The 17,045-nt window shown below is 29.9% G+C and overlaps 1 protein-coding gene and 1 long non-coding RNA gene across 2 annotated transcripts; both read right to left on the reverse strand.

The window, feature by feature from the left end:
• Positions 1 to 2,675: 2,675 nt before the first annotated feature.
• LOC146949012 (uncharacterized) lies at positions 2,676 to 5,010 on the reverse strand. The gene is made up of 3 exons (XR_015027118.1): positions 4,204 to 5,010; positions 3,437 to 3,690; positions 2,676 to 3,118 (listed from the first exon to the last, which is right to left on the reverse strand). It is a non-coding gene; the product is annotated as an uncharacterized LOC146949012 (long non-coding RNA).
• A 171-nt stretch (positions 5,011 to 5,181) lies between these two features.
• On the reverse strand, positions 5,182 to 7,344 carry LOC146949013 (senescence-specific cysteine protease SAG12-like). The gene is made up of 2 exons (XM_085741489.1): positions 6,841 to 7,344; positions 5,182 to 5,842 (listed from the first exon to the last, which is right to left on the reverse strand). The coding sequence occupies exons 1-2, from the start codon at positions 7,313 to 7,315 to the stop codon at positions 5,247 to 5,249; spliced, it is 1,071 nt and encodes a 356-aa protein (XP_085597615.1). The 5' UTR covers positions 7,316 to 7,344; the 3' UTR covers positions 5,182 to 5,246.
• Positions 7,345 to 17,045: the final 9,701 nt, after the last annotated feature.

Here is a 17,045-nt window from a genome sequence, read left to right on the forward strand (position 1 = left end):
TTGATATTAAGTAACGTATCTTCAGTGTGATATTCATTCCAAATTTATGAGTTATATTTCTCTATAAATATAGACTCTGTATCAAAGTAAACCTTGCAATAGAGGGGGTCAAAACAAGGGTTTAAAAATCAAGTTAGGGTTTGATAGAGTTTGCTCTTGCCAACAAACACTAGGGTTGGGTTGATTCACCTTGGGAAACACTATTAGGATTGAGTCTCTTGATCACGGAAAGAGATTTGGGTTTTGGGTAGAATTAGGCGAGAGACTTATTCTTGTAACCCATTGATATCTCTTTTGTAAAGTTACTCATCATTATAGTGAAACAGAGGGCTGCTCTCTCCCCCAGACTAGGTCAATTTTGGACCGAACTGGGTCAACAAATTCTTTTGTGTTCTCTATTTCTTTCTCTTGATGTTTTCTACTTTTGTTTATGATTATAACTTTCATACACTTTGTTTGGTTGCTTGACTTTCACTTGTTCCACACATCAAGTTTATTATTGGTGTGATTTTTCATCGAATTCACAACAACTCTTAGTAGTTTTACAAATGGGCAGCCATAATCTACGTCTACCTTACTAAGGGTTTGAAGAGAATGGTTCGATAAAGGTTTATTCCCCGGAGACTCTTATTTCCCTAATTACTAACCATTTACATCCTATGTTCAGCAGAGTTAATAGGCGCATGTGAGTGAGGCAAAAAGCATGCCCTAGGCGCATGGAAAATTCCTAGGCGAATGGCTTGCCAAATCCATGCCCTAGGCGCATGGCATCTATTTCATGGGCCCAATTCTCCGTCAATTTTAGGTCTTCTTCTTCTTTAAATAACTTGCCTCAGAACTTTGGGAACATAATTCATCCCATTTGTAAGTCTTTTTAGGCCTCTTGAATCTTCATTCTTGGTTTTTCTAAGTCGTCACAATTCTTCAGATGTTCTTGATTAGCCGATTTACATGATTTCTTCGTGAATTACTTCAAAAAACTCTTAAATTGCTATGTTTCGGGAAAACTAGAATTATAGACTCAAATATAGAAAACATTACAAAAGTCCTGAAATCATAAGCAATTGTTCTAGTACTCCTCCTTTTTGCTGTTAAATCTTATTGAAAATAACTGAAAAACATGTTAAGAATAATGTAAGATGACCTGTCATTAGTATGCCAAAGAGTGAGTTGTTGGCATGTATTGTCAAGGATATTTTAAGAAAATATAAGTATGACATTCTATAATACTTTTGTAGATATATTATTAATTTCTCTTGTGACAATTTTGAGATTTATTATTATTATTATTACTAGCGTCCAGACGGACACTCCCGTGCCCGTCTGTCCGCTCTTTCTACTGCGCTAACGTATGTAAATTTTGAACAATATTTTTCTTGCGTCAACGTTCTAACATTACATCACCTTCAAAAGCATAAATGAAACTGGTTGCTATATTTGTATCCCATTCTTAACACTAATGGTAGCGATAATTATATGGCTAGCCAAGGTGGCTTCCATTTACAGCCTTTTGTTCAGCAAGTTTTGAACCAAATGCTTATGCAAATAAGAAAAATGAATAGAAAGTGAAGGAAAAAAAATTGTTGTGAACCTTATCAGATTTTATGTTCTCATGTCATTCTTATCATTGAGCATCCTTTCAATCCTTTCAATCCCAGATGGACTTCCATTATTATATGTCCATGTAAAAGCATGTTAAACACTCCCTGATTCTGTCAACTCAAGAATAAATGAAGGGAACATATATTTATGCCGATCAAGTAGGCACATATGTTGGAAAGAATCAATGAAGGCAAATAGAAATTAGAGCAATTCTATATATCAAGAAAGATTTTATCAAGAAAGATTCAAGAATGACATAGCAGAATAATCACCCTTAGATTTTATCAAGAAATTGTCCCAAAATTAATGTGAGCCAATAAAATCTCAGCCTAGCCGGAAATCATGGGGTGGTGGGTGTTATGTATTTTTTTCTTCTGAAATCTAAGGGTGATTATTCTGTCATGTCATTCTTGAATCTTTCTTGATAAAATTATTCTTGATATCTAGCATTTTCCTAGAAATTAATAATAGAAGAAGAAAAATGAAGACCAACTATTGACACAAAGGATGTATATAATGGAAGAAATAAGCAGACCATAAAAATGATTGTTGCAGAGAAATGTGGTTAGATTGAATAATACAAAAAATTAAACAAATCCAATTGTCTAAATCTACAAAGACGTTACCGGCAATATTGCAACTATTTTAATGAGTAAACTCTAAATAATTATTTGACTCATATTTTTGTTTGATTTGTTAGTTTCTATAAGAATGATATGATTAAGTAAAATGGTGTTCATATTTCTCAAAATAAAAAATTTATAGTTTTTTTTTAAAGTTAAAAAATTGATAGTTGAATAAAATAAATTGACTGAAAGCAATTAAAATTGGAATTTAGTGAGAACAATGAAAGCAACCCTCTATATGTGGCAATAAAGACAATGAGGGAAAGAAAAAGTAAGGAATAAAACCGTAAAACAGGTAGGTGAAGGTGTTGCAAAATATAACCAATCAGACCAATACATAAAGGTCAAGGCTCTCTCCATTTGTACTCTTTTTCCTCCTTTGCAGGTTTTGTACTTCTTATGCTAGCCTTGCTTAATATATTTCACTGTTTAAAAAAAAAAAACACATAAAGGAGAGGAGAACAATTTAAATGTAAGAAGAAAAAAAGGGAGGATTACCTATTCGGTGTTCCTCATCTCTGTGTTGTTACATTCTTGAAAAATACAACTATTTAATGCCCCCTCTCTCTAGTTTGTATTTTGTTTGGAGCCCTTGACTTGGATATTTTTCTTTTCTTTCCTAAACTAACCTTATTTTTCATTATTCATCCCATTACATTATTTTTAAAACAATTGTATGGTACACGTGACACAATGAAATGTACTATAATCAAGCCGAGACAAACCTATATGTAAAAAGGATTGTCATACACCTCCTTCATCTTCTTTCTTCCAAAAAGAAAACTCCTTAGTGAGCATATAAAGGGTTCTAGATTTTCAGTTTGAGTATCTCTAATGGTGGGACGAATCTCTTCAACATTCAACTCTCAAATACCATAATGACATGCATTCTACACATTTCACAATTGAACAATGAGTAATTCAATATTTTTAAATCAATTTTTGTAGGCACCACAAAATAGATGGAAGATTTAGCACAACATATTCATCTTTTCTTTTTTAAGAATAATAGCATGATGAAAACAAAATTAAGACAATCAGGCAGTAATGAACAAAAACAATTATAGTCAGAAAAACATTGAAATGAATAATCTGAAATATAAATATAAACAATCATCTTGAATCACACAATGCTGAAAAGTATAAACAACACCAGTAAACAAATAACAAAAAAATTCACACACTTTAGTACCGTTGAATGTACTTACTTTGTAGATATTGTCACTCCAGTTGTAACAATATTTGATCATGGCTAAATTCTCTCTTCACCTTGAAGTTGCGCATAACTTTCATATCATTCCAGTGGTTATGTAACACTGATTTTGCCTCCTCCATATTCATTAATAATCGAAAATTGCAGTTTGCTCCTTACTTGTGTCTAGGTCGAAAGCTTTTGCAAGATACTTGTCACATTCGTTGTTATTCATTTCATACTTCCTTCATTTTTCATCCTTAAAATTGCCTGTTAATTTTCTTAAGATAAGTGTACAACGCAACATTTTGAAGAATAGTATTACTCATGTCTTAAGAAGCCTAAAATTGCCAAAACTAATAACTATTCATTTCATACTTTCAATCACAAATAAATATATTTTAAGTCGATGATGAAAGTCTAGAGGCAAGGTCTAAAAGTCTTTTTTGCATGGGATTACAATGAAGATTTTTTAGTAATTTTATGTTACCAAAGGGAAGATTGTTTAGTAATTTTATGATACAAAAGGGACCACATACTATGGAGCATATAATGTAGAGTCTATGCTGAGTTATATAGGTCAAAAGAAAAACAACATACCATGTTAAGACTAATGACTACTAATTTTTACTTTGACAATCAAATGTTTAGTCAATTTGAATTATATATTTTTTCGTGATCAATCCATGCAGCTTCTTATTTAATCAAGTGATGCAATGCATAAATAGGTTAGTTTTACAAATTAAAGGGATATCAAATAATGTGTAGGCATAAGAACCATACCTTCTGTTATCAAATTAGATGCGCAAGTGATGTAGAGTTGGAACAAACAATGAAATTAAAGCGCCCTATTCTGAAAAAGAAAGGGAAAATAAATTGACAATAACAACAATCAATTGTTTCACAATAGTACACAAATTCTTTGTGGAAAAACCCAAACTTCCATAAATATTTAATCAAAACTTGCATAATATAACCGCAAAAACACCCCCAATAACTGAAAGACAAAAAATATGATACTATAATAATAATTCAAAAACTTATAACATAAATATCACCGGTTTAGTCATCTTTTACGTGTTCCTCCTTTATGTTCTTGTTCTTGATCTTCCGCTTCAATGTGCTGTAAACAGAGCCACCAGAAAAGTAAGAAAGAAAAATCAACGCATGTAATTTTCATCTAAGGACTATCTTCACATAATTTGAACAAAAGTAATAAAGGAATTGCAAAAATAATGAAATCAAAATAGAAGGAAGGAAAGGAGAACTTTGAATCAAAACAAAAGGGAAAACAGAAGTATACGATCTTATATTATAAAAATAAACAAACATCAAAATTTTGAGGAATCTTCATTCACAATCAAATTAAACTCCCTTGCCACAACCAAAAATCATAGTAAATAAATAACAGGTAAAATGGGAGGAAATAGAAAGAGGCATTAACAACAATTGTAAGTAAGAAGGTTCATAACAAAGAGATTGAAGAAGGTATAGAGAGAAGAAATAAAAGAGTACAATAGTGATGGAAAATTGAAAGAAAAAAAAAATAGTGGGTAAGACAGATTTTTCCTTTAATAACTGCCACCACCGTGTGTGTGATTATTAGTGGGTAAGAGAATTTTTTTAATAACCACCATGCATAAGGGCATTTTGGGATTTACTAAAAAAGGCTACACCAAACCCATGTATTCCCTTTATTAATAGGTATAGATTATTATTATTATTATTATTATTATTATTATTATTATTATTATTATTAATTTTGTTATTACATGTCATCAACGATCTAAGATCACTGACACCTATATGCTTGTCCCATGTAAAATTTATTTTACAGTGGGATAAATAGAAAATACCATGGCAAGGCCACAAACAGGATAACGAGAAGCACCTTGCCTTTTCAATCTCATGTATCCCTTCTCACCCCAGTCATCACCGTAGGAATTCTTAATCAACCAATACTTTTTTCTGCCGCTCCCTCCATAACCAATTAAGGTGACTGCATGAGAAAAATTGAGCGACTCCTTCGGTCCACATGGTCCGCTACCAAATATTCCACTTTCATATTTCTTAAAGTCATCGTTAATAGCGATTGCAACTGTAACCGGTTGTTGTGCCACTGCTTCTAATAGGTTTTGTTCACCGGGTGATACTACTTCATAACCATCAATTTTTGCAGCACGATCTTTTTTGTTGTTAAGGCATGTACCTACTTTTTCTGTGTAAGGATACTCCACGTCTTTTGCTATTCCATTGGTCTTCATATACTCTAAAGCTTTACGTACGCTACCTCCTTCGCATCCACCATTCGCTTTGTCACAGTCTACCAATTCTTGCACAGATAGCGACATCAATTCCTTGTTGGCTTTGATTTTCATAATTCCTTCTACTGCTGCCGTTGTCGCAAATGCATAACAACATCCTATGATAAAAATGGATTAAACACTCGCATAATATATTCAATAATTAGTACACTTAATTCATGAATTTGATCAAGTATTTAGAAATATAACTTTTTTAAAATTCTTTTTACAAGTTATAGAAAAATTCATCGATTTCATCCAACATGTGAGGAGTCCATTGGAAGACTTTCAAATTTTAATTCTTCTGGATTAGTTTTACGCCACAAAAGTTCCAAATATTTTCATGCCAACTTATTTTTGATTGTCTTCCTACTCGTGGAAACTTGACTAGAAGGGGCATGTGTTTTTGGAAAAGTGAAGGTTCGAATTGTGTATGGTGCCCCGTAGATTATTAAAAATTACCACTAAATTTATGAGTTTCAATTTTGTTGTACTTCTCTCCTCTATATGTTCGGTTTTTTTTCTCTTTCATCTAAAAAGTGTAGCAAACTATATGAATAGAGTAGTGATATTTTAACATCCATTTGATGACAACTTTGTTGACAACCTTGTTTTTCTCACTTCTTATTGGTCAAAAACAATGGAGAAAGAAAAAGGAAGAGAGAGAATAACAACATCATGTGAGTATGAGAGAGAAAGTTGTCCAAAAGTTGTCAAAAAGTGGTTGTCAAAATATCATTTCTCATATGAATATATCTATCTTTACTTTTTCGTTATCCAAATTATAACCCTAAACAACTTTTTATATAATAAAGATTGTTGTTGGTGTCATTAAAAAAAAAATTAGATTATATTTTTTTGTTATATTGTTTGTGTGTTTGAAAAAGATAATCATGGTTAGTTTGTTTGTTATAACTTGAAAGCAATAAACATTCGTATTTTTAGTTTTAATCAAAATTAAAATTTAATAAAATATACCGTTTATAATTTTCATACGTTAGCACAATGAAAAGAGCGGAAAGACGGGCACGTGAGCGCCCGTCTTTTCGCTAGTAATTATAATATACTTTGCGCTAATGTTATAATAAAAAAAAAAAATGCAAGAGACTGTTATTACCACATATTAGACCTTGCCTCTTGACATTGGTGACAGCTCCACTCTCTCTCCAATCTATGCTATCTGGAATTGGTTTTCTTTTCCCGTTTGGTGAATTCGTAGGTGAAATTTCACTCATATTAAATATAAGTCCAGCAGTGGATACCATAGAGGACTCTAGTTCTCTTTTAAGATCAACACAATTATATAAAGCAGCAAACTCTTCATTTGTTAAATCAGAGAATTGATTCAGACCCAACTTATAAGTCTCTTTTCCAGCACGGTTGAAATTCTCTATGTATTCCAAATTCTCTGCAAAAATCTTGAATCGTTTCTCCTTCTCAGCATCATCTGCATAAATGCGCTTGAATTCTTTCATCCATTGCTCGTATCTCATTTCAGTAGCAACTGATGATTCCAACACTATTCTCGACATGGTTTGATATGCACATGTCCAAAATGCGAAGAAAATAGCTATTAATACAATATCCTTCATGTTCAAGTATCACTTCAAGTGATATTGGTAGTGATTTGTGTGAAGGTAAACATGTGATATGTTTTATTTATATAGTACTTTTTTTTTTTATTAAAGAACCTTCAATTTATTTTTCATGGTCAACATTATTTATTTATATCAAACAAGTATACTTATTTTAAACTTCATATTAATAAAGTCATCCCCACCTTAAGGTTTTTTAAATATTAAATATCATTTAAAGTTAACAATAATTATAGTTTACAATTTTTTAAATTTTTTTAATTTCACCACATTTAATAAAAAATGATGAATAACAATATTAATAATAACACTTTTCGGTCTTTATAATGTGATTAAATATTAAAATATAGGGAAAATTACACACACCTCCCCTAAGGTTTACTAAAATAACACCGACACCCCCTCTAGTTTTAAAACTTACATTCAACTCCCTTAAGTTGTTGTCAAATGGACAAACACCTCCCTTTTCTTTTTTTTTGGTACAAAAACACCTCCCTTTTCTATTAACACTGTTATGTTTCTGTTAATTCTTTTTCTTTTAGAGAATATCTCCATTAATATTTTACGGGGATCCTTAAATTAATAGCAAGATGAAAAAAATGGCAAAATGAAACCCTTAATTGTTGAATCCATGATTGATAACCATCCATTGTTGTCATCAACCAAATCCACCACTAATAAAACTAAAAGCACCGTATAAAACACAATCAAACACAACTTGGTATCAGCATTATTTGTGGCCATTTCATATAGAAACAAAGCGCACACTAGCAGATGTTGAAAGAATAGGATTCACGTTGTAGACCAAACAATTCAAGATTTCTGTAGGCGGAAACCAAACATCAACACAATTTTCGTTTCAAATGAAAGTCGTTCATAAAAATGATAATCATTTTTAATTGACATCAAGATTCAGTTCACAATTCAACAAATTGGCATACTAAAACAAACTCTAGTCTCTACACAATTCAAGTAAATGATTAAACAAAAACGAATTTTTACTCCATTGGGGAGGTTTTTTTTTTTTTTTCTTTTCTTTTGATTCAGGTACTCATGTTTAAATTTTGTTGATGATATTAATGAATTGACCATCAATGGTGGATTCATGGAGGTTTGTTTTTGCCGGAAAATTCCCTCAAAAAATAAAATTAACGGAAAGTTAATGGTGTTAATAGAAAAGGGAGGTGTTTGTGTATTATAAGAGAATTTAAGGGAGGTTGGTGTAAGTTTCAAAACAAGAGGAAGTGTTAGTGTCATTTTGACATACCTTAGGGGAGGTGAGTATAATTTTCCCTAAAATATAATAACGTAGTAGAAAGGAAACAATATTCAAATTTGTTTGAAAACTTTACAGTAGAAAGGTTTTTGGATGAATTTTTATGATATAATATATTTTATCGGAGTATCCATAATTATCAAATATCTTTAATAAATAAATGAATAATTGTTACCATTATATGTGATTTGTGTGATACATAAAATATTATATAATTATTTAAATCTAGAATTATATTTCTCTTAATGTATGTTTTTAATGTAAGTTAAGGGTAATAAAATGCATTGAAATATTTGATAGACATCTCAACCATGTCGGCATTCGTATAACACAAAAATTAACTGCATGTATATATAATATATGCTAGTGTTTTGACGAGAACCCTCCTTCTTAGAATGATGGTTTGTTGAGATGTGGCCCTTTACGCATACAAGTTAAGCCGTCTTTTTTACTTCATGTTCATTATAATATGATGTTGGAGTGCTCTTATTGGTGAATAACACTATTTTTCAGGGTAATGTCGTCGATTCTTGGACTTGGATATACGATCCAGCTTAAGGCTATTCAGTTAAAGGAGCCTATCAATTGTTGACAGTTTCACACATGATGCCCAACAATATAAGGAGCACTTTATATATGGATATCATTTGGAACAAAGCAGGACTTTTATAAGTTTTGATTTTCATGTTGGGAGTGTTGAACAAAAGATGATTCGATTCGTCGTTGCGGTTTTCATTAGGGTTTTTTTTTTTTTTTAGGAATTTGGAAATGAGGAATCAATCAATTATCTATTTCTGAATTGTGATGTTTTCAGCAACATACGGGGATCATTCTGCATTGGTTGGGGATTTATAGTGTTCTCCCGTATGATATTTGCATGCTCACTCAACAGTTTGGGGATGATCATATATTTATGAGGGATATTCGTCATTGTCTCCAAGTGATTTGGTTGACTACCATCCGAATCATTTGGAAGAATATTTAATTTAAGGATTTATCAAAATAAAGAACTGCATATCACTTAGTTGATTGATATAGGATTAAAATCTATTTTTTTGATATTCACTCTTGGTGGAAATATCCGTCAGCTTGTATTAGGTTATCCACCTTTTGATGTGTTGACCTATTTTTAGCTTTGATTGCTACCATGACACTTTTGTATTTTCGTGACCTATTTTAAATCCTTCGTAGACACACCTTATGCTTATTTAGACCTTTTCTTTGGTTAATATATTTTTGGCTTCTTAAAAACGATATTGATCCTAAAAAAAAAAAACAATATTGAAAAAAACGATGTATTGAATAAATGAAGAAAATGCTGTTTGACCAAAAGTCAAAGATTATAAAGAAAAAATACACCACAAGTCAAAGAAAAACTGAAATAAGCTAATTATTTTTCTTTTAATGCATGTCTGTGTTATATTTTTAATTCTTTAATTATATAATCTTTTTATTGAATTTTTTCTAGTTTTATATGAGAGATTGAATTTTTTCTATTAATGTAAATGACATTCTCTACAAACTTAATTACCAATTTTTTGAGATAATAATATTAGCAATCAATATCCAGATCAGACAAATGGTATATATTTGTGTCCCTTAACCATTTTATCCAACATTCAATATTTTACTTTTTTGACGAATGATCCCCTGTTTGATCTCTGTCTAATGCATATGAAAAAATATTTGTCAGAAGATGTCAACTCTAATGATTTTCAATTATCTTAAGAAGAATATAAATTGTTTCATTCACTCACATATGATACCTTTAGTTTAAAAAAAATCAATGTCACAAAATCAAGTCATTTGCTGATTCTGCTTGTAGAATTATTGAAAAGATTTATGCCTGAGTCTCCTGTATATAATAAATTGTTATTTCTTTAAGTATGGTAAAAATATAACTGTCCTTAATTTTTTTTTATGAGTCTGTCCTTAAATTATTTTGTATCGAATTAGCTTTTTTATTATATATTAACATTTCCCTTTTTTGTGAGGTTATATGACGTTCATAAGTCAACATTCATGCGGTTGACCTTTTCATGTTTATGTTTGAATCGATTAAAAAAGTTTAAATGTTTAACCCCAAAAAAGGCTTAAATATGATTTTCGTCCCTGTCAAAAAAAAAGTTTGAATTACGTCCCTGTAAAAAAAATTTTGTTTGAAAATGGTCCCTGGGCCCACTGTTCAGTTGAGTTGGCAAGGGTTTGGCCACGTGGCAGTTGCTGACTGTGCAACTTTTGCCACGTGGCGCTGACGTGGCGTGCCACATAATTAAAAAATAAAAAATAAAAATAAAATTCTGAAAATAATTTATTTAAATTTAAAAAAATATGAATATAAATTTAAAAATCATAAAAAATCTAAAAATAATAAAAAAAAATTCCGTAAAATCCCAAAATAAATTTAAAAATCATAAAAAAATTTGAAAAAAATCTGAAAATTATAAAAAAATTCCGAAAAATCTGAAAATAAATTTAAAAATCATAAAAAAATTTCTAAAAATAGATTTTTTAATTTGAAAATTATATATTAAATTTTTTTCGAAAAACATAATTTGAGAAAAATATAATATATATTCTGAAATTAATATATTATATTCAGTTTTTTCGAAAAATTTCAGAATATATATACTAATTACCGAAAAAAATCAGAAAATATATTTCATAATTTCAGAAAAAATTTATTTTAATATTTCAGAAAATAAAAATTTATTTTAATATTTCGGAAAAAAAATTATAATTTTTAAATTTTTTTTTGAAAATTTAAAAAAATTTCGAAAATTTATAATTTATTTTTTTCGGAATTTTTAATTTTTAAAAATTTTTAAAATTTTTTCGGAAAAAAATTAATTCTTAGCTAAAACATTCTTCGAAAATTTTCACATTTTTTTAAATTTTTCGGAATTTTTTTTTTCACATTCTTCGAAAATTAATTTTCGAAATTTTCAAAAATTTAAAAATCTGAAAAATCCCGAAAAATTTTCAATCTTTTTTTAAAAATTATAAATTTTCGAAATTTTTTAAAATTTTTAAGTTTTCGAAATTAAAATTATAAATTTTAAAATTTTTGAAATCTTTTTATGATTTTTAAATTTATTTTCAGATTTTTTGGAAAAATTTTCAGATTTTTTCGGAAATTTTTTATGATTTTTAAATTTATTTTCAGATTTTTCGGAAATTTTTTATAATTTTCAGAATTTTTTCGGTAATTTTTTATGACTTTTAAAATTATTTTCATATTTTTTAATTTTAAAAACAATTTTCAGAATTTTTAAAATATTTTTAAAAATTTAATATTATGTGGCACGCCACGTCAGTGCCACGTGGCAACAGTTGCACAGTCAGCAACTGCCACGTGGCGAATGCCATGCCACATCAGCGCTACAGTGGGCCCAGGGACCATTTTCAAACAAAAAAAAATTTACAGGGACGTAATTCAAACTTTTTTTTTTACAGGGACGAAAATCAAAACACGTCTATATTACAGGGACGAAATTCATATTTAAGCCCCCAAAAAATTATAACATGATTGTTTACACTCAAGAACCGACATCTTCTATCTTAATGCAACTATTCTCTCCTTTTCCCTATTAGATGTATCGTTAAAGGAGAAATATTATTTGGACAATTTTTTTTTTGTGGTGGTCGGGGTTTGAACCCCAAACCTTACATATATTATGAATTATCCTTATTAACTGAGTTAAATTCACGAAGATATTTGAACAATTACTTAGTTATTCCATAACGTATTCCATAACATATTAGATGTATCGTTAAAGGAGAAATATTATTTGGACAATTAATTAATTATTTCATACAGTTGTCAAATATGTTATCAAGTTTTTGTTGTTCAAATAACATTTCCCCTATTAGAGTAAGTTTTAGGGGAAACACCACAATTTGATTTTGAACTAATCTCTAGTTAGTTTGATATCAGGCCAACAAATTTGAGTTTGATAATGAAAGCACCGATTTGAGTTTGATAATGAAAGCACCAAAATGCTACTTCTCCCGAGAAATAATATCCCGAGAACATCACGACCTTGCATTGCATTTCTCCACCTTATTATATTGCCAGCTGGCTATGTATTGTGTAAAAGGCCTTAATCTGACGGTTCCAAACTATTCGGGATAACTTGATGTTTTCTTTCCCACTAAATAGCACCGCTCTTGATTTTATACCTTTAATATTTTGCTCAACAATAAAACCAATATAAAAGGACTCTATTTCAACATCTTGGGCAACCTCCATCTTCAAAAGTTTAACGTTGTAGGATAATTGCAACAAATTGATTTATTAACATCTAACTCCTAGCCAAGCCGTCATCTAATGCGTGAGCCGTCCATGAGAGATGCAACAAATTGAAGTGGGTGCTTCGTTGCTGAACACTTGTGTATTATTTTAAACACATACCAATTGGATCGATTTGTGCTCGGTACTGAAACCTAGTGCAAGGATGCTCATGAAATAACGCTCATCAACTCACGAACAAAAAGAGAGAAAACTACATAGAAATCAAACGACGGTAGCAATCCCCAAACCATCAGCTAGACTATATGACTAAACTAAGTCGGACGCTATTCATAGTAAACCATATTGACATCTTACGAGCAGCTCAAAATAGCTAAACCATGCACACTGACTTGTTTCACGGTAAGAGTGACACACTTTCACCTCTCAATCCAATTTAAGCAATCGCCAAATTTTCCTTACCAAAGGCCCCCCATAATTGTTAGCAAACTGAATTTCTCTAGGCCCAAAAGAGAAGTTGCTAAGCCTTTTTAGGTAAAAGACTTTATTTTCAATAAGAAGTAATCGATTGTTTTTGGGTCTCTCACCTAGATAGGTCTTTTTGGTAATAGTAGCTTATTATTATGAAAATTGTTGTTCACACATCAAAGAAGGCTAAAACACACTTGAAAATGATATAAATACCCTTCTTACTGTGGTTGTTAGCTAATGTGGTTGTTTAAGGAATGTATCAATATTAACTGACCATTGTTTTTCTATGGTAGAATGATAGATTATAGGAATGATTATAGGCGTGCTCCCCTATATTGTTGCTTTATTGGGATATTGCGTAAGGGTCAAGGTATTACTAGCTGTTTGTATCTGCTCACCACTCCTCACGAAGAGAGTGGGCTTGATGGAAGGGCTCTTGCTAAGATGCACTACTGTAAGGACACTAATGACAAAGCATCATATGACATTTTGGCTATGTTGTTAGTACTTTTTCTTTGCATTTGAAGACAAATAAGATGAAAATTAGAGGAGTTGTCAATGGTTTGAGGAACATATTGTATTATTTTCACTCAAACATTGTAATTAAGTTTTATCATCGATCATGCAACTCCATATGTGTTTTGTAGTGAGGAATCAAGTAACCCATCAAATCAAGACATCATGTGAAGGATTAAGGATGAAAACTTGAAGATCAAGGGTTCTTAAGAAAATGAAATTTTCTTTATAAAAAATTGCACAAACAAGGTCTCATTGGACGTGTCAATATGTTTATCGGTGTTTTTGGTATACAAGACGTTATTTTTAAATTAGTTACTTGCAAGATCAAATTAGAAATCGTAGGACAAGTTGTGTAATTGTTTCTCAAAAAATGTTTGAATGTTCATCATATTCTTGACATTAAACATGAGAAAGATGAAGATAACTGCCCAAATCGACAAAAATCGAGAAGGTTTTGTAAAATCAAAAGAGAAGTAAATCTTTAAAAATAAAAGCAAATAGATTTAAAAGAAAATGATTTGAATTGCATTAAATAAACAAGTTTTCTTCAAAAACCCCTATTTCTTGGGGTCAAAATCAAACGTACATTCTTGATACTCTTTTTCTCTGTGTGCTTGGATAATTCGAGCATAAGAAACTTGTTTTTGATTTGCGACCCCTATTTCTTATAAAAAAAAAAAAAACTTCTATATATGCATGAATAGAAATAACTGAAAATAACAGTCCTCCTTTCAAAAAAAAAAAAACTGAAAATAACGGTCCTAAACTATAAGCCTTCAACAGATTCAACTTGCTTCCACGTGTCTTCGACCTTTTAACTTTGCCTCTTCATAAAGGATATGAATTATGTCTTGTCGAAGCAGAATACTTTAAAAATGCCAAGACTCAATCACAATCTGTCGAATACAATTTGTCTCTAGCTTGACACCAAGAATAGAACTTAACTTCGACTAGATAATTTCCTGTCGAAAAAAATCATTAAAAAATACAGGCTAATAGTAGGTATATTTCTAAAATTCTTTGAACAACATTTAATGAAGTAGGTATATTTCTAAAATTCTTTGAACAACATTTAATTAAGTAGGTATATTTCTAAAATTCTTTGAACAACACATATGATCTTGTACACAAATATAACACTCCTAATTAGTAACTATAAATTAGATGACCCCATTTTGCCACTACTAGTAAAGAACAGAGTGATTGATAAACCATAGATGGATATCATTTTGTCAAGTCTCAATGCATTCCCACATTTTAGACATGGCTAATAAATGGATTATTCCCTCAAAATAAAAATAAAAGGATTAGTAGGATCTTCTTCACATATGAACCGGAGGGTTAACACAATATATACACATATTGATAAGTTATCAAAATTTCTCAGTCATAAAATTATTAAAATTTATATTCATAAAATGTTGTGTTTTTTTTTTTTTACAAAAAAATGTATGACGTTTTTTTAGGGAAAAAATGTTTATGTTTTTAATAATATATAATTTTTACATTTATAGTTGCATCATAAACCCCCCAAAAATGGGGAGCAGCCTTAAAATAAAATAAAAAAGGAGCAACAACGATGTGACCTTGTGTGTGTGCACGCACGCATGCATAAATGTTTTAGTAGCTCCTGTAAAAAATATAAATATATGTCATTGAAGGTATAAAAAAAATATTGGAATATTTGATCACCCAGTTGTATTAGAAACACTTAATCTAAGACATTATAATTGTGTTAAGTTCTTTCGAGCAGGGTTTGCCCAAGCTATAGGTAAACTAGACCTTTGCTTAAGGCCTCATTTTTTATTTTACCTAATATCTCATATTTATTTATGGAGATAAATTTTTTAAGAGAAATCATACAGGTGGAAAATGATATACCAATTGACATACCTAGTTGTGTAAATTTTTTTATTCTGTTCCAAATATGTATATTTATTATAGAATAATGTTAACAATCCATATAACTTTTACGCCTGCTGAAAAATGTTTTTCAAAACTAAACTTAATGTTATCTTTTTTTTTTTTTTTTATAAACTTAATAATATCTTATTTCAAATCAACAATGTGACAAAAAAGATTAAATGAATTTGTTTTATTGTCGATTAAAAAAGAATTTGTTTTATCTTAATGAACGAAATTGCATCCAAAAGACCATTAATCATAGAACTTTGTTTGAATATAAAGTTTAGGTTTTATCATCCTTTGATTACATTACATAGGCCCCGTTTGGATTGGCTTATTTTGAGCTTATGCGGGCTTATCTACTCCCATAAGCCTTTTTAAAGGTGTTTGGGTAAATAAATAAAAATAGCTTATCGTAGTTTCATAAGCTGCTTATGCCATATTTTAATAAGCCTAAATTTTCAGCTTACCCTCCGGCTTAACAAGGAGCTTATGAATTTATGTAACCTCCTTCGATTCTCTCTGGAACCACTTTTTCAAAACATATATTTTAATTATAATGTTATTATCTTTGGCGGTGCATGAGTAACAAAATTGCTATATACTTATCTTACTAAAGTAACACACGTAATTTTTTTTTTAGGGAAGATTTTTATTATTTTTTTGTTACGTAACAAAATGAAACTGAATAAAAAAAAAAACCAAACTTAACTTATCTTTTTTGGTAACAAAGTGTACTTTAATATCTAATATATATGGTAAGTTTACAATCATAAATTCTCAAGTTTATTTATGTAGAGTGTTTACGCAGCATACAATCAGGTAACTTTTCATAGTTTTTTTTTTCTTCTTCTCCTTTGCATGTTTTCTTATAATTTTTTAATTCCTTTTCTTGCTATTGTCATATTTCATATTGTCCCTCATCTTTTCACTAGCCTTTTATAATTTCATCTTCAACTTATCTTGTCTCCATCTTTAATCCATAATTACTTTTTGTTTTTACTCCTGTTGTTCCATTAATGGTTTTTTGTTTGTTTTTCTCTCGCATAATCTTTGGTTTTATCTTTGTCTTGTTAACAATACAGTCTTTAACTTTACTTGTATCTTACTAAATCATGTGATATAAAATTTTGTGTAGTTCTTTCAAAAAAAAATAAAATTTGGTATAGCTCATTAATCACCGTAGTTTAATCACATGTTTAAAATTATTTTATAATATTGTTTTTTACATCTTGATTAATTTTATCAAAAAAAATATTGATAATTGTGGTTCGATTCCTTGATTATTTTGTTAAATTAAAAAT

Source organism: Medicago sativa, chromosome 2 (genome assembly GCF_051527215.1).
Source record: "Medicago sativa cultivar Bolivia chromosome 2, Bolivia_mono, whole genome shotgun sequence".
In the NCBI taxonomy this organism is placed as follows: Eukaryota; Viridiplantae; Streptophyta; class Magnoliopsida; order Fabales; family Fabaceae; genus Medicago; species Medicago sativa.